The sequence below is a fragment of the Ursus americanus genome, chromosome 27, assembly GCF_024610735.1.
Source record: "Ursus americanus isolate L20-20 chromosome 27, mUrsAme1.1.p, whole genome shotgun sequence".
Lineage (NCBI taxonomy): Eukaryota > Metazoa > Chordata > Mammalia > Carnivora > Ursidae > Ursus > Ursus americanus.
This window is the reverse complement of record NC_142153.1, coordinates 28,674,670-28,702,498: the sequence shown is the minus strand read 5'-3', so window position 1 is coordinate 28,702,498 and position 27,829 is coordinate 28,674,670. Positions and strand designations below refer to the sequence as shown.

General features: G+C 39.2%; 1 protein-coding gene across 1 annotated transcript in view; it reads right to left on the bottom strand.

Annotated features, from left to right (window-relative positions):
- CSMD1 (CUB and Sushi multiple domains 1) overlaps positions 1-27,829 on the bottom strand; it is a 1,039,667-nt gene that overhangs the window by 130,823 nt on the left and 881,015 nt on the right. The window contains exons 41-47 of the mRNA XM_087856321.1: positions 24,771-24,948; positions 22,403-22,548; positions 21,529-21,609; positions 20,366-20,479; positions 12,613-12,801; positions 8,036-8,182; positions 2,877-3,065 (exon numbers count right to left, since the gene is read on the bottom strand). Coding sequence (XP_087712447.1) covers positions 2,877-3,065; positions 8,036-8,182; positions 12,613-12,801; positions 20,366-20,479; positions 21,529-21,609; positions 22,403-22,548; positions 24,771-24,948 — 1,044 coding nt within the window. The remainder of the gene's footprint in view (positions 1-2,876; positions 3,066-8,035; positions 8,183-12,612; positions 12,802-20,365; positions 20,480-21,528; positions 21,610-22,402; positions 22,549-24,770; positions 24,949-27,829) is intronic.

Here is a 27,829-nt window from a genome sequence, read left to right as displayed (position 1 = left end):
TCATATGTGGAACATAAGGAATAGCACGGAGGACCATAGGGGAAGGGAGGGAAAACTGAATGGGAAGAAATCAGAGAGGGAGAGAAACCGTGAGAGACTCTGGACTCCAGGAGCCAAACTGAGGGTTACAGAAGGGAGGGGAGTGGGGAAATGGGGTAACCGGGTGATGGGTATTAAGGAGGGCACGTGCTATTATGAGCACTGGGTGTTATACTCAACTAAAGAATTGTTGAGCACTACATCAAAAATAATGATGTACTATACAGTGGCTAACTGAACATAATAAAAATTAATTAATTAATTAATTAAAAAGTAAAAGAAAGGAATTGATAATCCACAAAGCCTCCACTAGACTGTGTCAATTGAGGCCAATGGCTTTCTCTAAGTCAGGTATTTACATTATGCAAAAGTTTTACATTCTATAAGCAACAAAGGAAAGTGAATAATGCTGAATACATCAAATTTCCCCCACTAAATACTGTAGCAATCACACATTTATATCTCATATTAAATTCACCTGAATCGACTCTAATGATACTTTAATCACGAGTAAAAGACCCTTAGGGTATAAAGTGCCCATATATGTTATATTGCTTACTCCTTTAAAATTGCAGGACACTTTCTCAATGGCCTTCATCTATTTGTGTAGTCATTTCTGTTTATTTTAAAAGATTTAATTTTATTTTTAAGTGACAAAAATGCTTATGCAATTGAGCCACATCTTTTAAGTGACTTTTAGAAAGCTTACTTTCTACCATGGTTTTTATTTTTAAACATTATAGCCTCACATATGATGAAAATATTCTGTATCTTACTATAACCAAAATGCTATTTTATACAAATTATAAATACCTACGACCGAAAGACAAAAGACTTTTCCACGGTAAATGAATTTAAATACTGAAAATACAGATTATCTCCAGAATTGGTGCTTACAAGATTTTTTATGAGTAGAATTCCTTTTGGCAGAAAGCAATTTGATTCAAACACTGAAGTGTAGGCAGAAGGTCTGGATTCTAGGTCAATATATTTATGATTATTGATAAGTCACTTTAACTTTTATGACCTTCAGTTCCAGACACTTGAAAATAAGTAAATTGAACTAGATGATTCTTCAGTGCCCTGCAGGTTTTATAAGTCATAGTCTATAAAGAAAGAACACAATCCTTCAGACTGCCTGGCTATCAGAATAGTTAACAAAACCGGCTGAACCCTGGGGTTTTGTTGTAGGAAGATGCTGCTTCTGGAGCACGTGATCATTTGAGAATGCAATCGTGTAGGTTGTTTATCTGCCAGAAGAAATCTGAAGGAAGATAGTCTAATTTTCCATGCAAAGTGTGTGGCGTGACTCCCACATGCCACATCCACAGCATCATTGCTTCCTGGTTATGCTCAATGCAAAGAACAGATACACACACACCCCACTCCCTCAGATTCCTGAGCGCAAACTGCACAGACTCCCCGAGGATCTGGGTTTGGATGCACTGTTACTGAGTCATTTACTTCAGCCTTACATAGTTCTGCTAAGGGAGGAAATGGGAGCAGGACAGAGAGGTCACAACGTATGAGAAAAACACCTGCAGACCTCATCTTATCCTTTCAACTATTCCTAGGAAGAGCAAGCCATGTCTCCAGCTCTGTAGGGGTTTTTGGAACTCCTCCCAGAGCAGGAAGAGGCACGGTCATACGCCGGGATTGTGGCTCTTCCTGTGTCCCTCCCATCACACCAAGGTCTGCTCCCCTGCCTTCTAGTGCCTTCTATTCTGACAGCACCTTCCACCTGGGCTCTACTTTGTGACTCGGGCTCTAGAAGTCCTGATTCTGGGAACTTCTCCCAATGCTGCTCAACACCCGCCCCCACTGTCCAGTTTGAAGTTTCGTCATTATTAGTGCCATTGGCATTCTGTCCCCAGGGCTGCTCTCTGAGCAACAGAGTCTACGTCCTAGACAGAGACAGAACATTTAAAGAAAATGAGAATCATTTCTTCTTTTAAAGAACAAAATCATCATTCCGAATGAAAGCAGCTTTTGGGTCTTTATGTTTGTCTTATATTTAAGAAAAATTTCTGGAGCTGGAACATAAATGAAGCAAGCTAAGTATCTGATTAACTTCTGCTGGTTAAAGACACATATAGTCACTGGGGTAAATACCCATTATTGTCTCAGAGAGCAATACCAGAAAATCTAAATCTATGAAAAAAGAGACAAAAAGGAAGCCAATATGAGGCTCCATTCATAAATCATAATTAGCTTTCAAAGACCAATATATTTTATTATGAATATAAATCTCGATAAGGCAAAACTATGAAAATTTCATGACTCCAAAGCCTTCAATTAAAATTAAAATGCCTTATTTGAAAATTTGATTTTTATGCATCTGATAAAATACGCAAATAAACATGAAATATTGAAATCAACTTTAATAAGCCCTAGATGTAAATGACCAAAGGAAAATGAAATAAATAGCATATGGCTCAAAGAATGAGTTTTTAATCTAAATTTTTTAAAGGGGGTTTTAGTAAATTGATTTTTTAATTAATACAACTGTCAAGAAAAATTCTTTTGAATCTACATGAAATAACATATTTTTTACTTCAAAATGAAATACAAGTAAGTATTAGGATAATTCTACCCGGCATCTAGGGAATGTTCAACCATCCTCTGAATTCAGGCTATAAAGCTAAATCAAGCCTAGTGTAAATGTCAGAAATGTTTGCATGGCCGGTGGAAAGTTTAATTTGTACTTCTATAAACCCACATTCAATTTTTCCTTACCTTTTATCCATCTCTGCTGCTTCAGTAATTCTCAATATGTGAGTAAAATAAGAACAATAAATTTAACTCAAGTTTGGGGATAAAAAAAATACATTTCTTACCCTGGCAGAGGGGAGCGAGAGAATCCCACTGATACATGCCTCCTGGATTCCGTCGACAGGTTGCGTTACTGTGGCCGATCATTCGATACCCAGGCTTGCAAAAATAATGCACTTTACTCCCAAGTGCTCCCGTGGTCCTATTGAAAATACCACCGTTCTTCGGAGTGTGGGTCAAGCTGCAGTAAGGTGCTATGGGCACACAAACACATACAGGCATAAATAAATAAATAGAGACCCTTGGGTTTCCCCTGGTAAGAGGGATATAAATGAAATATCTTTATTGTTTAAATAGTGGGAAATCAGCACCAATATGTCAACTGATTCTAAAAAGCATCCCCAAACACCAAAGGCTGGCAAGGATATGAAGCAAGAGGCATTCTGACTCATTGCTGATGAGAATGCAACATGGTGCAACCACTTTAGAAGACGGGGGCAGTTTCTTATAAAACTAAACATCCTCTCACACTCTGATTCAGCAGTCATACTCCTTGGCATTTGCCCAAAGAGTTAAAAATCTATGTCCACCAGAAAACAAAACAAAAACAAAACAAAATAAAATGCACATGAATGTTTATCGTAACTCTATTGATAACTGCTCAAACTTGGAAGCAACCAAGATGCCTTTGGTAGGTGATGGACAAATAAACAGTGGTCCATCTGGGCAGTGGAATATTCTTCAGCACCAAAAAGAAATGAGCCATCAAACCATGAAAAGAAATGGAGGAACCTTAAATGCTTATTACTAAGTGAAAGAAGTCAATCTGAAAAGGTTACCAACTGTAGGATTCCAACTATATGGCATTCTGGAAAAGGCAACCCTATATAGATGATGAAAATTTCAGCGGTTGCCAAGGGTCAAAGGGAGAGATGAACAGGTGGAACACAGAGGATGTTTAGGGCAGGGAGACTACTCTATGTGATACTATAATGATGGATACATGTCATTATACATGTGTCCAAACCCACAGAATATACGACACCAAGAATAACCCTGATGTAGACCATGGACTCCAGGTGATAATGATGAATCCGCATAGGTTCACTGATTCTAACAAATGGACCATCTGGTGGGGATGTCGACAGTGGGGGAGGCTGGTCTGTGTAGGGACAGGGGGTACATAGGAACATTTTGTATCTTTTCCTCAATTTTACTGTGAATCTAAAACTCCTCTGAAAAAAAATAAACTCTAAAGCAAAGCAGAACAAAGCAAAACCAAAAAGCATCTCAAAAGCCTAGAGCCAAGGTTCAATCTCTTATTTTGAAGTTTGGATAATATGCAATTATTACTCGATGTGAAGGCAGATCTGGACTTTCTGACTATAAAATATTATAAGGAAATACATGGAAGAATCATACGGAATTCCCTCACTCGTCCCTTAAGGCTTACCCACTTAAATAAGCTGAGTGACCACCAGAATAAGAAATGGTGAGGTATGGCTCTGGGCACCTTATTTGAAACAAAACAATTCTCAGTACTAAAAAAGAAAAGTATCATTAAAATGGAGAACAGAAGTATATAGTATTTTGCAGTTAAAGCCATTAACTTCTGCCTTGCCGCGGTTGCTAAGTGGGTCTCGTGAATTGCACAATGATGTAGATATGAAGCTTCTTTTTAACATATGGGATTTGAATAAAATCCCTGAAGAAAACGCACTATTCCAGGTCAATACAAATCTTACAATAGCTTTAATCGTTGCCTCTGTAGGAACTTTTTAAAATTGAAGACAGGCATTTGTTATAATCACACAGTCTTGCCTACACAGAACACAACATTCCTATAGCTAAAGGCTCTGGATCTTATTTACACATTTAGAGAAAGAAACTCATTTTATTCTTACAAGGCCAGTGTCACTGCAGAAAATGATCCTATGAACTCCCTTCAGATAAATTAAAACAATAAAATAAAGTTGTGAAGGACTAGAAATGTGTGTTTCCTTTTGAAAGAAGAGGTTTAAATGTACTACGTCCCCATGGGGGTTCCATAGACAAAGAACACACATACAAGTCTGAATGCTTAATGTTGAACCTCTCCTTAGAAATAAATTCAGAAGAAACTTTTCGAAGGTTCCATATCATAGCAATGCCCAGAAGCAACGTCTGTGTGTCTGGCCTCGGTTGTCAACCATGCTCCTGTGAGAAGAATCCTCAGAGAATATTCTCAGCTGGATGATCTTCTCAAACACCATTTCATTTTTTTTTAATGGAGTGATTTTTCTTAAGTTTAATTTCACTAACTATTGCGAGAAACTTTTGATTCACTGCCCCGTTGGCCATGCCATTTTTTTAATGTACTTGTTCTAGACCAAATTTTATAAGTTTTGAATGAAGGAAAATATTTATTTTAGGAAAGGAATGAGTATAATCAGGCACCTTGGCTACCAACTGCAAAAACAAAACAAAACAGAAAGATAATTTATAGGAAGAAGGAGCAGACTGTAGATCTTGTTCTAAAGGGAGAGATAAGATTAAGTCTGAAACAGCCCTAGAGGGACAGAGAGACCACATAATTCATTGCATGTCAAGCATAATTTTTGTCATAGCTTAGTCTGTTAAGGGATATAATGTGCAGGATTGTCCAACACTGCAGTCTGATAACTGTCCATTTTCTCTCCTATTTACTATATATATTTTTTTCCTATCACCAGGCTTATCAAGACACCTCTTCTTTCCTAACTCACCTAGAATGAGATATGGAGGGGCCCAGAGGGGAAAATAGAGCTCTGAGAACAAAAGGGAAAGCAGTCAGTCCCCCCTGGTTGATTCGTGACTATAGTAAGAAATAAGAGGACCAATGCCCAATCCTCAAACGCTGCTGGTAGTGCCCTGGAAACGCAGGGGGAGGCATCCACTAGGGGAGAAGACCGGGCAAGTTAGAGATTCTGGAATTTCTGGATGTATGTCTGACCAATCTACATCTTTAACTGTCCCAGTACAGAAGCTCACATGCTTCATTTAGTATCAAAGGACCATTATTAACTCTGAATACACTTAGCACAGTTCATTGCATTGACTAGAACCCTTTGGACAGCACTTGCTTTGTCTTTTTAGCTTTCAGTTTCAAATTTTGTTGATCAATTATATCAAACCTATGTCAGGATGACCAGTATTGCATAATGTATGTGGGACAAACAGAGGTGCAAGATACACCGTGTGGTCATATGATAGGCTAGAGCTCCCTCACCCACACTGTTACATATCAGAAACACGTTCATCTATCCCTGCCCTAAAACCACTGGTGATGAACTCCTAGCAGAGGTCACTGAATCACCGAATTTTAAATGAAAATCTGTTAAAAAATAGAGGTATCCACCGACAAAACAAAAATTTATAGCCTTCCCTGAAATTCTCCAATTTCCTACTCTCCCAACACAGTTTAACAAAGAGAATCTTCTTGTTCTATAATGAATTACAATAGCCTTTGAAAGACAAAATTCAGGGTATAATCATATCACCAGGTTACTAAGTAATTTACCGCAGATAGAAGATAGATTGGGTTCACCGTGATTTCCCCTGCAATGTCCATTTTTGCACATTGGAAATCAATTCAAACATGCTAAAGGTCTTAATATTTATTTTTCAAAACAAGGAATATGATGAACACAAATCCAATCATTGCCCTAATACTCACCTAGCTCAGTCTAATGGAAATAATTTCAATTGTGAGCTCTCTGTCAATAAGCATGTTGAATAACTACTTTGAGAGGAGGGGAGAGACACGAAGGTCCAGGTGTATTTTATTAAACTTTATCAAGAAAGAATGACTGAATTTCATGATCACTGTCTGCACATCTAGAGCCTTTTCAAACCTTGATACTTTTTTTTTTGGTGTTTAATGTTGTTTTATTTTTTTAATAATAATTTTTTAATTATATTGTTAGTCACCATACAGTACATCTCTGGCTTTTGATGTAAAGTTCGATGATTCATTACTTGCGTATAACACCCAGTGCACCAGGCAATACGTGCGCTCCTTACTACCCATCACCAGTCTATCCCATTCCCCCACCCCGCTCCCCTCTGAAGCCCTCAGTTTGTTTCCCAGAGTCCACAGTCTCTCATGCTTCATTCCCCCTTCTGATTACCTGCCTTTATTTATTTTTTAATGTTTTTTTTATTATATTATGTTAGTCACCATACAGTACATCCCTGGTTTCTGATGTAAAGTTTGATGATTCATTAGTTGTGTATACTTTTTAATATTTCACGATGTCTACCAACCAGAGGGAGTTCTTAAAACTACTATGCCTTTTTACTGTTCCCCTTCAGGATGTTCCTCACCACTGACCAAATAAAACACCAACATAGAATTCAGTCCTCGAGTAAGCCACTCCTCAATTAAATGTAGCCAGTGAGCATCTTCCTTAGGGAAACCTATCTCAGTTATCCCCATGGGATGTCATTGAATGAGATACTGAGAAAAGTGTCGATTTTTTTCTTAGTAATTAAAATATATGAGGAATTTAAATTGTCTACTGTTTCTGTAGGACAGTATAAACATTAGGTGTGGGTCAGTTCATATGACAAATGTACACAGGATGTAAAGTACATAAATATATTGACTGATTTAATTAATATAAATAGCACTGGCAGAGAATAATTAAAATACACAGGAAAAGGACAAAACGGTTTAAATGTCTATGAGAATATATATATATATAAACACATGTATTAATTAATTTTGTATGTGTACATATGTGTGTGTGTGTATATACACATAGTCTGCAAATATGAAGAGGCATACAGATAATTAATAAAAAGACATACTGTTAATAGTAAGAGATTATCACTTATAAAACTAATAGCATTATGAATAGCTCTTCCTGTTTGTTCCCTTAACATTTAAACCTACTTTAAAATTAGTTTATATCACTTTATCTTTTAGAGGAAATGCCTTTGTTTTCTCTAAGTCAATTCAAAGTTTTATGATTTTAGCAACAATTATTAAAATAGTAATCAACAAATAGCTCTTTTCCCTACTATTGTTTGGAGATCTCTCACTCAGAGTAATTTCCCATCATGTTATTTCTATGTGAGTTAATTGCTCATCTTTGGAAAATGGGTTTACATTACAAATCTCTATCTCAATTTTTTTTTTATTTACTGCAGATCACTTGTATTAAAAATGCTTTTATGCCAAATTTAAACGTCACTTACTAACCTGTATAGCGAATCTTGAATCCTTTTTTACTGGTTGCATGATCAGTGGACCAGCGGAGATATAACTGATTGCTCTTGCTTGTAAAATTTGATTGTTCAGTGTGGTTCCCACTTAAGACCACTAACAGAGGACTCTGACCAGAAGAACCTAAATAAAACAGAAAAACAAAAAAAAAGTTCAGATATGACCTACCGCCTACAAAATGCAGACTATTTTTAGCTTTTTATTACGTTTAGGAGTCTAAATGCAAAATAGATATTTATTTCCAAAGTAGACAGAGAGTTCTAAATGAATAAAGCAACAAATATATTCCCTAATTAAAAAACAAACAAAACACAATAGTCAATCAAAATAATGTCACATTATTAACATATAATACATAGATCATATGAACCTTATTATAAAATAGGAACAATTAAAATAAATGAAATTAATTTTTATCATCATTAGTATGGACAATATTCTAAGTATATGGGGAAATACAGACTTTCATGTGATACTGGTAGAAGGACGAATTAGTATAATCACTTTGGAGAGCAATTCGGTAATATCTAGTACAACTGAGGGTTTCATTATATTTCTATAAACTCCAGCACACGTGGGCTAGTGTTACTCCTGTAGCCAAATGTTTGCTCCAGCATTGCTTTGGTACTGCAAAACCTACATCCTAACTAGTACTTTGGCATTTTCGAAAAGAATGGAAAGTGCCATGAAAAGGAATTCTATACACATTTAAAATTAATTAACTAGATACACACTTATTGGCATAGATGACTCTTAAAACAGCATACTGATGACCGAAGAAATCTAACTGCAGATAAATATGATAGCAATTGTGTAAAACTTTAAAAGTGTGCCATATATAAATTATGTGTCTGTGTGTGCATGTATGTAGATAGGTAGGATATGATGACATGATATAAATAGAGGCACATAGTTACATGATAGAGAGATAGAGAGACAGATAGATACATGGACAGACAGAGATAGAGAAGGAACCATAAAACGTGAGCCAGCAGGACCCACTAACACCCATCCCCTTCAGTACTATTTCCTTCTAGAAAAGGTCCCACAGTACTGGATATGAGTGCAGCCTCCAAATGTCTCTGTACTCCTTGCTTCTTTAAAAAAGCAGAGCCTAAGGTAATTTTGGCCAAATCCTAAAATTCATCACATCAAGTAATGAGTCCACATCTGTATTTTAAACATTTTTCACCTCTTGGTACATTTGAAGTTTTTAAAAACTCAAGACACAAAGTCAGTATCTAATAGAGAGTAATAGAAGCGGGTGCAGCATACCGTCTACTAACATGACTCTCGCCGCCATGACTTGATGTCCCTTCCTGAGAGGAACTGCCTTCTTGAATACAAAAGCCATATTCCCACTTCCTGGGTGTCATCTACAACACCACTCTCCTGGTGAACTCACGTCACCTCATAGTCTGACAGCTTTGTGGCTTTTCTGCATCATGCAGCTCCCTCCCGGGAAGCACATTACAGGTGGGAGAATGCGGTCCTCACTGCTAGATGCACTGCACATCTTATCAGCTTATGGGACTCGCTTTGAGAGTCTGTTTGTAGGATTTGTATTCATGCAAAGGGACTGAGAAACCGCAACTTCACTTATTAAGTAATCCCAATCAGAGCAGTTAAAATTATTTTTTCAACAAACAAACAAACAAACAGCATGGAATTGTGTTACTGCAAATATATATAGGGAAGCCATACCTGCCAGTACGTCAGAATGTGACTGTATTTGGAGATAAGGTCTTTAAAGAGATAATTAAAGTTAAGTGAGGACCCTGGAATAAGCCCTAATCCAGTAAGACTGGAATCCTTGCACAAAGAAGAGATCAGGACACAGACACACACTGAGGGGTGTCCACGTGAGGACATGAGGAGAGATGAGACCTTGGAGAAACCAGCCCTGCCCACACCTGCAAGCTGGACTTCCCGCCTCCAGGACTGGGAGGAAATACATTTCCGTTGTTGAAATGTTTTCCCCCATGTTGGCACTTTGGGACGGCAGCCCTAGTCATCAAATACAAAAACTAATATGTTAGAAATGATCCAGGCAATGTTCTGTTTTGCTAGAGCAAAGTAGGACCAGATGAAATGCTACTTCTCAGTTTCCTAGAAGATGCCCCATAAAAGGATGACTGCATTTTATAATTAAAGACTTTGTGTTTTGGCTGTTGGTTTTCTCATTGTTGTAGTTGTCTAAAGAAATGATATATATTCTTGGGGCGCCTGGATGGCTCAGTCGTTAAGCATCTGCCTTCGGCTCAGGGCGTGATCACGGCGTTATGGGATCGAGCCCCACATCAGGCTCCTCCGCTATGAGCCTGCTTCTTCCTCTCCCACTCCCCCTGCTTGTGTTCCCTCTCTTGCTGGCTGTCTCTATCTCTGTCAAATAAATAAAATAAAATAAAAATGATATATATTCTAAAATAAAATACCGCCGGGAAATTAACCTGCGCTTATGAAGTTTTAAAATGTCACTTTCATGACAGCACTCAAGAGTAAAGCTTCAGGTATTCTTATTCCAGCAATGAATTCTTCATCAGTTTTCATCTGTTCTTTTTGCCTAACATGCAACAAGCTTCCTCAAGGACTCTTCTTTAAAAATACACATCCAATTCTGCCCGCATAGAAGACTGCAGAGCCATAACAGAGAGTAGCTGTTTCTACCACCACTGTGGAAACTATTAAGTATTGTACGAGTGAACACCACAGTCTTCATGTTGACACCTTTCTCAATTGAGGTCGATAATGATTCATTCTTTTTGTTTATTTCTTTTTTTAATCAAGGAACAGCCACTATTGGAGCTACAGACAGGAATATACTCCTGGGATAATAAAGTTCAAAATCAATATTTTCAACATGGTTTTTGGCAACTCATGAGCTATAAAAGAACCACTATCTTACAGAAGACAGAGAGAGAGGTGTGATAAACATGACACTTAATGCAACAAACATGCTAACACTTAATAAAATATTCATATAAAACTGTGCCCTTTCATTTTATAGACAAATCTTTGAGACTAGCACAAAGCCAAACATGGATCTCTGATCATTTTAACAGCAAGGGCTTTGATATTATCTCTACTATCTACATTGTGGTTTGTAATGGGTATGATCCACCCATATTTTGGGGAGATCAAACTGTAAGCACTTCAGACAAAATATTGGTAATAAATTTGCTCCTGTAATTGCAAGCGAGAAACACTGTCAGCTAAATTCCAATCCGACTAAAGTGAAACAAGGGAACATGAATACATTTACAGTAATTGTGCAAATATATTTAATTACATAGAGTATATAAGAATATGTACACACACACACACACACACACACACACACACACACACACGCAGCCCCAGAAGTGGGCTGCTCACCTACTTTAGTTTTGTATGTCATCTAATTGACCTCAGAATCATGCTTACCTGATTCCTCATTGACCTAAGAATCCTGTTTTTGTACTTGGCTAATAAATTGCTGCTTTCCATCCTAAAGACTACAGAAAAAGTCTTCAACGGCCCATGCCTGCTTTAACATACACTCAAAAAAACCTCTAAACATGAAAATATTGCTCCTCATCCCTCTGTGTCTATGTATCTAAGTGTGAGCTTAATTTCCAATTTAGTAGCTCGTCACCTTAGGAAATACATAAATTGATTCATGTGGTGTCTATCCATATGAACAACTTGACTATTATGATTCACCAAGGAAGTAGAAGGCATAGAGACACACACAGAATCAATTACAGTAATTTTTTTTTATTGAGTTGATTGTTATTTTACTGAACTCAATGACAATCCATCAAAACATGCAAAAGCCTTATTATTATATACAGCCATATTTGTATCTTGGTCCAATTTTCTGGGTTATGATAATGCTTCTATACAAGGAAAAATATTAGCATCATCTCCACTTCAAATTGACAATTCAACCACATACTTCTTTTAAGCACGGCATTGTTCTATTAATAAGTTTGTTAGAAATATGTAAAAATGTATAAGACTCGAGTTGAAAATAGTATTAACATTTGGTAAGTGCATTGTACTATTTTTTAAAAGATTGCACATTAAAGACTTCTGTAGCATTTATCGTCTAGAAATCTCTGTGAGCCATTATTTTTATGTAGTTCTAGTAAAATAATCATTTAAATTGATTAAAGTACCTTTAGCTCTCTTAAACTTCCTAAAATATCTTCTGAATCAATAGAATACTTAGAAAGAGAGAAAGGAAGAGCTATATGAGCTCATCTATTCTAAATTCCCACATGAAAGAATTAAGTAATGGTTCAAGTAAATTCAAGACATTTTCAGAATGCATAGCTAGCATATTAATTGCTTAAAAGTTGAAATATTAACAAAAGTATGTTCATGTTGTACAGACTCTTGAGACCACACAAATGCAAGAATAATTCATTTTCTGTTTGGGGGAGATATAATTTAACTCACGAATATATAAAAGTCCTTGTGTAACAAAAACATCTTGATGGTATTTTTATTATACTATGGAGAGGTCACTGGTAGGTTAAAAAAAAAAAAAAAAGAGTAATGAAACTCACCATCAAACACTTCCAGTGCATCGAATTGCTTTTCACTTTGAAATGTATCCACAAAGATCGTGATATTATAGTTTGGTTCCACTTTAATACTCCACGAGCATGTCTGGGAGTTAAAATAGTTGCCTGGGTAACCTGGACTGAGGATGACTCCAGAAGATTCTGTCCGGACTTCATTTGCAGGGCATTGTGCTAATGAGAAAAACACCGGTAAAAGTCTTCCTTAACAAAATGAACCTGACTTCCATAGGAGAGTTTCTATTCCTATTCCTGTATTTATAAGCCCATGGCAGTGGAGGGGGAACAATCCTACTGAGCCATGACCAAATTTAATACAGGGTACAAACCCAGCAGAACAGCGCTAAATAATAATGAGTCACATTTTAATACCACCCTATAACTTAAATGAGAATTATATACATATATAATATATGTGTTGGTATACAGGGTGACTAGATTAGATAGATAGATAGATAGATAGATAGATAGATAGATAGATAGATAGATGATAGATAGATGATTGATTGATTGATTTCATTTACCACTAAGGAAAGAGATTATGTCACTGACATAACTCTAGGGTAGCCAAATCTGACAAAACTGCCAAATTGAAATGAAACCTGGAACCTGAAAGTTTCCTTTATTTGGAAAAGGTGGTGAAGCAAAGTACTTGCTCCTGCTGAACTACCTGTTGTGAGTGAACTGGGAAGTACAGATATAGGAATGGTTAAAACCATCATGTACCGTTCACTCTACAGTAACTTTCTAGGACTGAACTGGGCAGGTGCATTGGAAATTTGATCCTAGGATCGCATGTTTTCCCAACTCAACTAAGAAGCAAGACCTCACCTTTTCAGTGTATTATTATAATAAGTAAGACTAGTGATTTCTAAACGATGAATTTATCATGTGAATCATTTATCAGTTTATCATTATGAATGAATCATTAAGGTAGTGTGGACACAGTGACATACTTTTCTCCTTCCTGCTCTCCTTTTTTTCTTTATTCAACTACTTCCAAGATAATCAAAATAAAACTGATCTGCATAGGTATGAATATGCAAAAGAAAATTACCAGTCTCCTAATCAGTAATTGATTTCATTGATAATTTATCATCCAGGAGTAATTTATTTATACAACTATTAAGAAAAAATTATATCATCTATTGATAAGGTTCAAAATTAAACAGAGATATAGCAAAACTGTTTTTCATTTTTTTAAAGATTGTATTATTTTTTATTTATTTAAGAGAGAGAGAGATCAGAGAGGCAGGAGAGAGAGAAGCCGACCCACTGATGAGCAGGGAGCCTGAGGCGGGGCTCATCTGAGGACCCTGGGATCATGACCTGAGCAGAAGGCAGATGCTTAACTGACTGAGCCACCCAGGTGCCCCTAGCAAAACTATTTGTAAATTTGAAAGTTAAATGATCAGCTTTTCCTACATGAAAAAGAGATTTTTGTTAGAGGAAATGTGTCTTATTTGTTGAATTATCTCCTTTTAATTAATTAAATTTATATTATTAAATTTATTTAATTTATTTAATTTTATATTATTTTAATTAATTAAATTTTTATTATTAATACATGCATTTTGAAATAATTTCCCAGATAGGTAAAGTTTATGTGATATATTTTGATTCAAGTAACTGTCCAGTAAAAGGCAATTTTTCTTGTTTTTTTTTTTCTTTGATTTACCTTAGTGTTCTTATTCAGATGTAACTTAAAATTTAGAAAATGTTTAGGCATAAGATCACCAACAATGAGACATTTCATAGAACCCTTTTAAAAGGGTGCTTGGGGGGCTCAGTTGGTTAAGGGTCTGCCTTCGGCTCAGGTTGTGATCCCGGGTCTTGGCCTGAAGCTCTGCATCAGGCTCCCTGCTCAGCGGGGAGTCTGCTTCTCCCTCTGTCTCTGCCTGCCACTCCCCTGGCTTGTGTGCTCATGCTCTCTCTCTCTCTCTCTCTGTCAAATGAATAAGTAAAATCTTTTAAAAATTTTTTTAAAATAATATTCATTTTGTTATATTAGTCACCATAAAGTACATCCCCAGTTCTTGATGCAATGTTCCATGATTCATTACTTGCATATAACACCCAGTGCATCATGCAGTATGTGCCCTCCTTAATACTCATCACCAGCCTATCCCAAAAGAGCCCTTTTAATAAAGAAGTATTTTAGGTAGATTTTTAAGAATCTTTACAATGTTAAGGGGCGCCTGGGTAGCGCAGTCGTTAAGTGTCTGCCTTCGGCTCAGGGCGTGATCCCGGCGTTCCGGGATCGAGTCCCACATCGGGCTCCTCCGCTATGAGCCTGCTTCTTCCTCTCCCACTCCCCCTGCTTGTGTTCCCTCTCTCTCTGGCTGTCTCTGTCAAATAAATAAATAAAATCTTTAAAAAAAAAAAAGAATCTTTACAATGTTAAGTAATGGTAAGTTATATACAAAAAATAATTCAAACCAAAATACTCAGACAAAAGCAATTTAGTTTAGAAAGTAATTTCTTCTGTGATGGTGGTAAGATCACTCTGTGAAATATATTATGTCCTTTCAAAAATGAACATACGGCATTTTTTAAGAGAATGCAATAAAAGGAAATTAGCCTTTCTATCTGGGTGCATAGGTGTAGGGCCTGGAGTTTTAGAATCTCCATGGACGCCTTGACTTTGCAGTGGGAGCCAGAGCGTTTCTCTACTCTGATATCACTAGAAGGCAATAAAGCTACTTGTCAGGGTCATAGATACAAATATGTAAACCCTTTCCTTCAGTCTGAAGCACTACATGGGCAGAATGTGCTTCAACGCCTGCGATGCACTGACCACCTGCCTGCCTCTTCCCGACTCCATTCACTGCTGCCCCAGCACATTTCATTCTGTGCCATTACATGTGAGAAACGTTTAGCCCAAATCTCCCCTTCTGATTTCACCAGCTCCACTATCATCCTTAGGCAACACTGGAACTTCAGATCATCAAGAAAGAGGAAGCTCTCCACCAAGTTGCTGAAATCCACCTGCAGAGCTCAGCACATGCCCGGGTTTGAAAGGTGTGAGTGGTGATAGATCAGAAGCAGAATCTCAGGCATAACTATTTTTATTCTCTCCATTTTCCTCAAAATGCTGCTTCTGTTGCTTGGAGAAGATGCGATGAAAATATAAGTGAAATTATTTGTTTCCTTTTTCTTACAAAATTTCATATTTTTTTTCCAGATGTACATATTGTTTTAAAATGCACTTGAGTATGTCTCCCTGGGAGCTAACGTGTTTTTGATTCATTTGTGTCTCTTTCTCCCTCATATATCCTATTCCTTCCTGTCCCTTGCTATAAACTGTTGCTAGGAACAACACCCACTCACAGTGGGAAGGTTTCAGAGACTGGAGGCTCTCCCAGAGCCGGGCCGTTCATTTCTCTATCAGCATTCACACTTTATGCATAGCCTGCATCTCCGCAGGGGACACTGGATTCCTCCTGCTATGAGAAGCACCTTTTTGAGATTCCCATCAAAGACATCTCTGACAGAACGTGCCTCTCTGAGACATTCACCTGAGTTTTGAGTCACTACATCTCTGCACAAAGTTATTCCTTTAGCTTATTTTTGGAGAGAAATGAAATGTGAGGCTTAAAACCAAAGCATATTATTTAATGCATCTTACAGGGGTTCAGCAAAATTAATGCAGTCAAACATTAGGATTTATAAATAATTAAAACTAATTCTTAAAACACCTGTAGGTCCCAGAGAATTGTAAAAAGAGACCTCTAGAAACAGGTGGGAAAGCTGTCTCCTGGGGTCCTTGAGATGTGTGCTATGGTCATGCTTGAGCTTAACCAGAAATGCTCATTATCTGAAGGACACTGGTTTTCTTTAGTGTTCACTGAAAATGTATGTCTCTAACTTTTAAAAGTAATTGAATATTTTAAAACCACTGATGGATTTGCACTGTTCATAGTCTGAAGCCACTAGATACTGAAGACCTTTGTGTGTGTGTGTTTTTTTTAAGATTTCTTTATTTATTTGAGGGAGAGAGAGAGAGTGAGCATGGGGGCGGGCAGAGGGAGAGAGAATTTCAAGCAGACTTTCAGCTGAGTGCAGAGCCTGACGGGGCTCAATCTCACAACCCTGAGGTCATGACTTGAGTCAAAACCAAGAGTTGGACACTTCACCAATGGAGCCACCCAGGCACCACTGAGGACTGTTAAAATCTGGCCCACTTTTAAGGTTTCCAGCCCACCTAATGCCACTTTCCCAAACACACCCTAAGAGCAAAGTGTAAGGAGTCACCACTTCTTTCCTGGACGCCCATGCCCTTTCTTGCTTCCTGACCTTTATTACTTCTCTTCACTTTTTGAAGGGCTCCTCTTTCCTTAACATGAGGAAAGTCACTTCTGTGACATTCCTCTATTGTAAAATATACTTGGTCTTTGTTCCAGCATCCTGGCAGAGATTCTAGAACCCTTGGAATTTCCTTTGTTTGAGACTATCTTTCTCATACAGAGCCCCCTTAGATTACACCTGAGTTTAGCTAATACAGTGACTTGGGGTGGGGCCCTCCGTAGCATCAGGATGGGTCTGGTCAACAGAAAGACCCAATGAGGAGCTGGCTGGAAATTCCTGCCCCACTCACAGACCTCTGGTGAAGCAGTGGATTGGGGAGGGAGTGGGGGTAAGTTGAGCTCTATAACAATTCTTACACCCCGATTCCGGGGCACAGAAGCTCCTATGCTGAGACCCCTTCCAGACCTTGCACCCTATACCTCTTCATCTGACTGTTCACCTGTACTCGTTACATAATAAAGGGCACAGAATATAATTCTTCACAATACAAAGGATGTAACTGCTAAGTGTAAGCAAATGTTTCCCTAGGATACATGAGCTCTTCCAGCAGAGGATAAAATCCAAAGAGGGATAACGACTGTTTCTGGTCTATCACAGGTGAGTCAGAAGCACAGGCGTCAAGCTGGCTTTGTGACCTGCCTCCAAAGTGGGAGCCGTCTTTTAGGACTGAGCCCTTCACCCGTGGGGTCAGACACTGTCTCCAGGTAGAGAGTGTCAGAATTGATTCCAACCGTAAGGCACTCAGCCCAAGCTCAGAGAGAATGGGAGAATTGCTTGGTGGTATTGAAAAACATTCCAGACCCTCATTCAGTGTTTTCTAAACTAAGATGAGCATCCAAGAAGGTATATCTGCATAGGATGTTAACTTTCAAGCACGATTTGCTCCCATTGTTTCCAAGGAACAATCAATCGCCCTAAAAGTGGTGATAATTTTCAAAGCAGAACTTAGTAGGACTCATAACTCACGCAATTTTCCACCCATAATTTATTGGGGGATTGTCCACTCCCTCCCCTTGAGCCCAACCAAATAATAGAAAGGAGTGGAAGAAAGATTATCATTAAGTGGTTATTTGATAAAAGCCATCTGATCCCCTCGTTGCTTTCCCTCAAGAATGTATTTTAGGGGATGGCAGCTAAGATAACTCTCGGTTTGTTTTAACCATGTTCACTCCTGAATGGAAACAGGAGAGAACTAGTAGTCACTGCTGTGAGTTCAGTAGGACACGGGAACCTCCATCCGAGCAGAGAGACTGTGTCTTGTTAGCAGAATCCTCCCTGCAACCGTGTGTGAGAGCCACGTAACTTGGGGAAGGATGCTCGTGTCGTGCTGACTCATTCTGTTCCTGGACTGTCATGAATTAATTTCATTTAAATAAAAATGAGGTTAATCTTGGGGATAGCCCACATAATAAAGTAACTTTCCCTCTTTTTGAAGTAGCATGTTCAATAAATGTGTATGCCTTGCTTCACTCGTCGGCTAAGACCACCCTTGCTTGAAATCATCGATGCTGAGAAATTTAAGGCTCTGTTTGTCGGAATTAAGATGTGCCCTAAAAATGTGAAGGTTTACCTCAGTTTTTATATAAAATGGGAAAAGATGAACATTTTATCTCCCCTTGCACCTTGAGAAAAAAAATCCACCATAGATGGTTGTCACTGATGTAATATTGCTATGGACACACTGATTTTTCCAAAAAGTAATGACTCAGTCTCCTGGCTTAGCACCCCGCCCAGTGCCCCAATTTTAAGTGAGGCAGGTGTGAGGCAGAGTGTCAGTAACTTCCAGAACTGCATGGGTCCTGTGAGCGGTTAAAGCAGCCAGTGGACCAAAGAGGGCATACTCCTGAGACGATGGTCTCTGTCCACACCCACCCACGCTCCCAGGGGTACAATTTGAAAGCAGTTTTTCTTGGAATTAGTCTGAGTTATGATGGTTATTTAAAACTACTGCATTCCAGATTTTCTTCAGATGTTGAAAATTGTCTCCCTCTCCCCAGGTGACTAGGATTCTGCCTCATTCATCATAAGAATGCAGGAAGTGAGCACACATTCTAAAAGAAGCTATTCAAGGGCGGGAGCTCCCGCAAAGTCAATATCAGTGCAATACAAAGGAAGTTGCAGATAATTAATATTATAAAACACTTACAGGGGCACCTGGGTGGCTCAGTTGGTTAAGCTTCTGCCTTAGGCTCTGGTCATGATCCCAGGGTGTTGGGATGGAGCCCCACAACTGACTCCATGCTTAGTGGGGAGCCTGCTTCTCCCTCCCCTCCCAGCTTGTGCTCTCTCTCCTATTTCTGTCCCAATCTCTGTCTCTCTCTCTCAAATAAACAAATAAAATCTTAAAAAAGAAAACCACTTAGAATAATTCATTTAATACCCTCTGCATCTTTACAAAAACCCCATAAATAAGGCAGATCAACCATCCTACTTACACACAATGCCCACGGGATAATCATGATTTACCTGTGGTCACTTGTTGGGAGTCTAGATTGAGTCAATGGGTCTTCGTTTCCTAGATTTTGGGCTTTTTTAGGGGCCTCATTATCCTGATAAATGAAAATAATCAAACTCCTTGAAAGGGGGGAGGTCCCAATCTTTAAATGAATTGAATGTTTATTGTGATTTTGAAGTCAAAAAATCAAAACTGTTCTAATTTGGAAAACTTTTTAATTGGCCAAACCATCACGCTTCTGTCTTCCATTGAGCCATTTTAGCTTATTTATATTTTTTTCTAGTGTTTTTTTTCTCCCAATACTACTTGGGAATGGAGCCTTTCAAATATTTTTAAAGTGGTCTAATTATACTCCAATCAGGTGAATCAATAGATTCAGCCTCAAATCTTGTGTTACTGTATATTTTCTGTTATTGCATATGCTCTATGTATTTTAAAGACATGTGAATATATGAAATGTGTGCATCTTATCGTATGCAACCTACGTGCATTTCAATGTTTATAAATTTTACAAAAAAATAGTAAACACTAGATAATTTAATGCATACTAATGTGTTTAGAGGGAAGTGTAGTGATGCCTGTAATTTGCCTTGAAATGCATCAAAAATAACAGATTAATGGATGGATAGGAAGATAACAGATACATGAATATGCATATAAATACCACATTAATGGTGGAACCTAAGTGGTATTCAGATGGTTATTTCTAAATAACTTCAACTTTGCTGTATGTTTGAAAATTTTCTGGTAAACTGTTCGGGAAAAAAAAGACCTCCTATTTGATATGCTTTTGATTTGTATTGTAGAGATAGCTAAAAGAGAAAGGTAATTAGGTATTTCTGTTAGCAGGTAATCTGAATTGCAAGGAGATCATAACACAGATTAAATTCAGGGCTATACAAGAAACATGTGGAACAACACGAGCCATACAATTTCCGTGGTGAACGAGCGGGTGTAGGACCGAGCTCGGCATACCTTCACACGTTGGGAGGGAACCCTCAAATTGCAGCTGGGCACTGAGCTTGCACGTCAGTGTGTCCGTCCCAGACAGCGTGTACCCCGGATGACACTGGTACTTCACAAAATCCCCTGAAAGAGCCAACACACCTGGGATTATGTTTCCATGACACACAGAGTGTGCAAACGTATGAAACGTAGAGATAACCGCCTAACAGATGAAGTCAGTGAGCGAACCAGTTCTGAACCCGCACCAGTACTCATTTCCAGTTTGTTTGATCAAAGGGGACTATTTTCACTTCTCGACTTACACAAATGCTGTCTTCACCGATGCCAGCACAGATGATGTGGCAGGTTTTTGCATAGACTCATGTGTCTATGTTTCCGCCCTTTCCCCCATGATGACTATTAAAAAAAGACAGCAAATTGGGACTGCTTGGGATTTAAGGATGGAGCATTAGAATGGCTTTAATGCATCCAGAGAGGGCTAACCTGTGACCTTGGCCTAATTAGCGCAATGTTCCCATTAACTGAGCCATCATGAGTGGAGCAGAAATTGGGTCACGTGGTTTGACCAGGGGTCTGAAACATGGGGTGAGGACAGGGTGTTGTATTTGTAGCTGAGACAGAGAAATCCTGGGTCACGGTAATTATACCACAAACGTACCCCACGGCTGGTTTCCTAAGGTGACCTGATGATTATTTAATGAAACTCGTCATTAATATAGAATGATGAAGCAGAATTTCTAAATATTATCATTCAATACACTCACCAATTACATTCTAGTTTCAGTGAAAGGTCAAAGTTATACTCATCATTATTTTAGCTACAAATGATGAAGTCCTTCTAGTGCACGAACATGCTTTTCTAACTAAACGCAAACATCTGTTTAAGTCAGTCTCTGAAAACTTTATTTAAAAGAAAAATACAAACTAGCAAATGCTGGCGGGGGGAGGGTGAGGTAGGGATGTGCTCAAAATGACAGAAGCAAAGTTCAAATGGCAGAAACAAATCATGGAGATGGAGGAAGAAAAACATACTTATTCGATAGATGAGCTCCCTAGCAATGCTTTAGAGTATTCTGACAAATACTCATTTACTCATGTGAGTAACGATTGCAGTGCGGGGTGGGTGTTAAAGCTGGGTTGAGCTAATGATATCGTGACAAAGAACACATTACCGATTTCAAAATCCTCATCCTCGGTAAGCATTTCTGCCTGTGGAACTGCGGGCGGAGGCTGGCATTTCTTGAGCTGAAATGCTGAAGGGTTTATGGAAAAAAAAAAAAAAAAACCACTGCAATTACATTCGCTGAATAAACAGAATTATTACAAAAAGCAGCCCTCTGCTGTTGTTTTAATGCTTGGGTACACTGCAATGTCTGTATTTGTAAACCATTGTTTCATAAAAGGCTCAAGCTTACAGGATTATTTCATGCCAAAGAATATATCAAGTCAAAGAGAAAAAGGGTACAGTTTTAAAAATTATGACTTTTAAGTAAAACCACTTTCCATAATTTTGGGGGCTCCTGGAAGAGAAATGGTTCCGCTGCGGCCTGGTGCCAGGTCCATATTGACATTTGCTAAGGTCCCTCTCTGCACCCGATGCAGAGGACTTCCACGGGTGCGGTCCTCACGAGATACAGGGGACTGATAACGCTTTTCTCCAAATTACTGGTTTTCCAAAATCATTAAATTCACTGTTGCCTCATCCATAATTCCATGGTGTCTGCTACCTTGACTCCTCTGGAGACAGAAACGGGAAATCGAGGAAAGGACTACGTGTGTTTCAAGGGTCTCCATACCAGAGTTTCATTTGCAATCCACTTCTCTTGGAATGAATCCAAGCTTGCCACACACCAGATGTGACATCATCAAACAGCATTAGGCACAAGAGCATCGCAGGAACCTCCGGCATCGAAGGCAAGAAAGTCCCAGAGGGCTCTCGCTTGGCAAAAGCAAGGGACTCTCACTGGAAAGGACGCATGTGTCAACACTACCAGGAGAACCAAATGGAATCCTCCGCCTTAATCGATAGAGTGAGAATGCACTGACCGTGAAAATTGAGAACGAAGAAGCCTCCGTTCGAAAAGTCGCTGTGGAACTTGAGCAGGACTTGGTTGGTGGAGCTGTACGCCGTTTCCAGGGCTGTGTTGCCACTGAAAACTCCCAGCTGAGGTGAATTCTGATCAGGCCCATCCCTGGGAAAGAGAGAAGTTTGAGAAGGAAGTTCCTGATCACAGCTGAAACTCACAATCATTTTCTTCCAACACGTGGACTCTATCTGGGCCCAAGCAGCTTGGTCTGAGCCTGCGCTGCAAGGCACCGAGCTGGCGCTCACGCAGGGAGACTCGGGGCTGATTTTTACTCACCCCCACTGCGGACCTTTTCAGAGCCATCACAGAGACACGTTCATACTGACTCTAGTGACTGTAATACCATGTAATACCATGTATCAAACGTCCACATTTGAAAGTCTAAATTCAAAGGTGTTTCTTTAATTATGGGTGAAATTTATGGAGATCTTGCTACCGAAGTAAAAAGTTTTTAAGAATTTATTAAAAAGGAAATGACGGTGCAAGCTCGAGCCCCTGGCCCAGGATAGCAAAGCCAGACTGAGCTGCACTTTCAAATACTCTCGGAGTGAAATTTTAAGGCAATCATTCAGAAATGTTCAACATCCATGAAGTTCCCTGGATGGTCTCCGTCTGAGCTGCCCCCGGCAGAGGAGGTAATCTGCAGGATAAGACCACCTGCCCTTCCCCCTCAGGGAAGGTGACCTTGACTGAAACAATCCTTCCTCCTGCTAGTAACTTCTTGCCCCACCCTGCTTGCTATGAAAACCTTCCGTTGTGTACCCGTAACTCCTCAGCCAGATGGAATGCTACCTGATTCCTGAATCACTAGAATCACTAAATAAAGCCCATTAGATATTCAAATTGACTCAGTCGTATTTTTGTGTTTTTAACAAACCGAATAAAATACTACTGTCCTGTGAACACTGTGTTTAGAAAGATCGAGATGTTTAATGTCACGAAGTTGACTGGACTTCTCGGTCTCTCTTCTGTTAGTGTTCTGACAGTAGACACTCTATTTCATTAATTATGAAGAACTTTTGCTTCTACCTGCTAAGTCTATACGTTAATCCAAGTGAAAGGGTTGATAGTGTAATGTTGTGGGTTTTGTTTTGCCTTGGATTTTGAAAGGGCAGCTTCATAGAATCAATTTAATATTTCAAGTTCCCCATTCTTCCTCACTCCCTCAGCCTCTGCTTCAGCCATTATCACCTCCCTGCAAGAGTTATTTCTGCAGCCTCAAAGGCAGCCTCCCTTCTTGCCCCCAGTTAATACATTTCCCACAAAATGAGACTGGGAATTCTGCAGCCAAGGTGATTCCCCTTCCTAAAACCCTAGTGAATCCTCATTGCTCTTAGAACCAAGCCTGGGATCTTTCACGTGATTTATAAGCTTCTATATTCTCTGTCCCGCTCACCTGGACTCCCATAAGACCCATACCTGAGATCTTCCAATACCCTGAACTCACCCTGTCCCCTTGCTTTACTGGCTTTCCAATATCCAGAGTAACCCTTAACGTTTTATGAACCTTCTACGCCAGCTTCCCCAACACACACACACACACACACACACACACACACACGCACACACACACATACCGCATCGTTACCCGGCATTAATCCAGAGTTTTCATGGCAGTTTATGCTGGCAGCACAGCCTGCTGGTCAAGCCTGGGGTAAGCTCACCTTCTCACACCCCATCGGTGCTCCCTCCTTCTCCCAACATAGTATCACAGAGGACTTTTCAATCTCTGTATCCCCTATAACCTCTTGCTTCCAACAGCAAAGGTAGAATAGTCATTCCCATAGACATGAATATGTAGCCAAGGATCACAGAAGTCACTTACCCAAGGCCACATGACTCATTGCAATGAGAACCAGAACCCAAATCCCCAGCCCTGGTTGCGGGCTCGGTATTACTTCCTACACATCATATGGAAGGGCAGTCCTGCCATGTTTACAAAAGATGGCGGGAGGGCTGTGTGTGATTATCTCTTCAATATTTCCAGAAGCACCAAATTCTTATCATGGCAAAGGATTCTAACCAACTTTTCTTTTAGAAAAAAAAAAGAAAAAGTAAAAATCACTCTTAAAAAATGTAAAATACAATTATGTTGAGGTAATCCATATTCAAAGTAATCCTGGATTCATCTACCATGTAACAAAACTCAAACATGTCACGTGACATTTATTCTCTGTATCGCTGGGTTTCGTTGGTAAATTTCCTTTCCAATATCTATCTAAAAACTTCCTTTCTTAATATGTAATCTGACATAAAAGCCCGATGTCAGGGGTTGCAAAATGGGTTAGCACAAGCACAAATCAGCCTGTAGGGAAACAACCTCTTACCAAACAGCAATGTAGTCATTCACAGCTTCCGTCTGTAGCAAGGTGAAGTTGATATAGACCCCATGGCCAGGAGGGACGGTGATAAGCCAAATGCAGTCCTTCAAAATTGGGTACTCATCTGGAAATCCGGGGGAATAAATGGTACCATTCTGAGATGTCACATTATACCCACAAGGAGCTGAAAAGGGAGCAGAGAGAATGAAGCCCTGTAAATCAACCTTAGAAAAGACACAGTTACATATTTCTAAGTCTCCAAAGTCCCTTCGCCAAAATTTTCCTTATAAGAATAATTGTGGAACATTTCTCAGTAACGACTTTGTCAAAGTAATTCCCCTGAAGTCTTAAAACCTTAGAAGAATTATACTTCTAAACTAAGTTATCTAAGTTCCATTTAATATATTCTCCAAACACTCAAAATCCCTTCAGGATAAAGTCATTGCCATATAATTAAAAAAAAAAAAAAGCCCTTATTCAGTCACTCAGTTAAGTTACAGTTATCTTCTGCAACCGAGTGGATAATCCATTGCACTACATGATATGAGGGATTAGGTGGAAATTATGCATAAATATATCATGGAAATATTTTGTTGTTGTTTTAAGTGAGAGAGATTTCTAAAACCTATTTAAACTGCCTAAAGGAGTGGTATCCAAGCCTATTTGCCTAAAACAAAAATATTATCAATTCTTGACAGATCAATACCTGAAGAAATGAGATAAAATTATATACATGGTGTTTTCTTGAAGCACTTCCTCCTCTCATCAGCTTTCCCCTCCTCGAAGACTCACAATCCCTAATCAGCCTATGTTTATTTTACTTAATGAGCTGGTATTCTCTGTTGCCATGGCAATTATTTTGTTTTATCTACAGAAAAATGAAGTGACTATATATTAGCAGAATAATCCGGGATGCATTATTACATTCAGAAAGTGCTATGATACATCGAAGTCATAAACGAGTAGACTTCTTAACCAACCAAAATCGGATACAGGTGGTCTGAGTGTCTGTTACCAGCGTGAATCTTCTGGAGCTTTCAAAGACTTGTCACGAAAGGTGTCAAATTTAAACAGGCCAAACTACATTGTAAAACAAGAGAAACAAATACTTGAATACAAAATAGGGAGCGATGATATGCCACGTGGCATATGGTACGCTGCTGCGTTGACCGTACAGATGCATATGTATTTCAAAGGACGTAGAGAATGTTCTAGTGTAAAATAGACTGAATCCAGCCCAAGTTTTAGCAAGAGCCATTAGAAGAAGGGGCTATGGAGAACATTTCAGAAACATTATGGCATAAGTTTTGATAAGTGGGGTTTGGAGGCTGCCAAACCTTGCTTTGGAAACTAGCAAAGCACAGTACAGGGACACCTATAATTTGTAAAATGGGGCCATGATCTAGGCTGCAGTCACAGTGAGCTACTTGGTGTCCCCGGAAGATGTCATACTTTCTCTCACCTCCAAACTTCATGTAAATATTCACCCTTCGTGAAAAGTTCAAAGGCTTTCCTCCTACTCTGCTGCCAGGGTGAGCTGATCCATTTCTTCAAAGCTCAACTTACAGGTTAGCTCTGTCTTAATGGTGGCTTGGCTCTGGATGGCCATCTTTGTTCACCTGTCCCGTGGCTATAATTAGCTGCCAGCTGTTCTCATCATTAGACGGTCAGCAACTAGAAGTCAGGGACAGTGTCCCTTTTCACCCCTACTCACACCTCACTCTCACGAATCCCCAATGCCTAGCTCATATCACAATAAATAGGAGACAATAAATAATTGATGAATTGAAAATGAGTAAGACAGTAACCGCAAAATATTTTAGTAAAAATCTATTCATTTGCTATTGACTTACATCTGTAATCTCCAAAACTTCCCTTGTGCATTTTGACCTTTCAAATAAAGTCTTATCATTGTATAGCCCTATTACATATAGGAGCACCCTTCCCAATGGTGAAAAAAAACCAAGTAAACAAAAAGGATGATGCCCATCTCTTCAAGGGCAAAAGAAACGATATGGTGATGTTCTTGGGAGGGCACATTGCTGCCTTCTGATGTTCTTTATGTCACTTAACAGCTCTAGGACATCACGCAAGTCAGGTATCCTTGCCATGAGTTGTGTAGGATATTCAAATAACAAGTCCACCATTCTTATTCAAGGAGTATTTACTGAGAGTCTATCATGGACCAGGACGTGTGGGGTTGAGAGCAGAGAACCAAAGAGAGCTCTACACTGCCTTTGTGGGCTCACTGTATAGTGATGGAGAAAGGTACCAAGCAAATGCTAAGTCAGTATAAAAGTCAACTTGTGTAACTACCATGAGAGAAAGAACAAACACTACTTGTCACAAGAGCTAATAACATTCCATGAATGCACATAAAATTCCTCTAGGCAAATGTTGCTGTGTTGTCTAGAGAGGAAAAAAGAGGACCCTAAGAAAATGAGGGGGAAGGTTCCTTCACCACTTCCCCTGACCTGTCTGTGATCCCAGAGAAGGCTTTACCCTCATTGTCATGGCCCCAAAGGCATATTTAGATTTCCACATCTGAGGGCAATGTCACTTGAAGTTCACAGAGACAGTGGATGTGGAATCTAACTCAGCCTGACATGAATTTGTTCCCTCCATCCTCTCTCTCTGAAGGTGAGGTTCAAAGTGGACCCTGAGGGGGAGATCAATTCTGAAGCCGCTATGAGGCGCATCTAGTCACAGGACGATCGGTGCACCACAGCCAAGCCCGGGCACCTCCCAGCTCCTCACTGTCTGCATGGGAGCCTGGTCACAGCCGGGCGAGGAAGGCCACCAGCTGGCCAGGAGAGAGCGCATCAGCCTACTATGCACTACATTTCACACCTGGAGGTGATATGGGGTCAGCCTCTCCTCCACTTCTGGGAGCCAAAGAGTCAATAAACACATAGTCATTCATGCATTTGTGAATGTACATTCTGATACTGTGATTTATAATAAGAAAAGTATATTCAGTCTTCCTCCCTGTTCTTGGCACAGAGCTCCTGAAACCCTTGGATAAAAGCTAAATGATAAAAGAGATAAAGGTATCCTTTGTTATT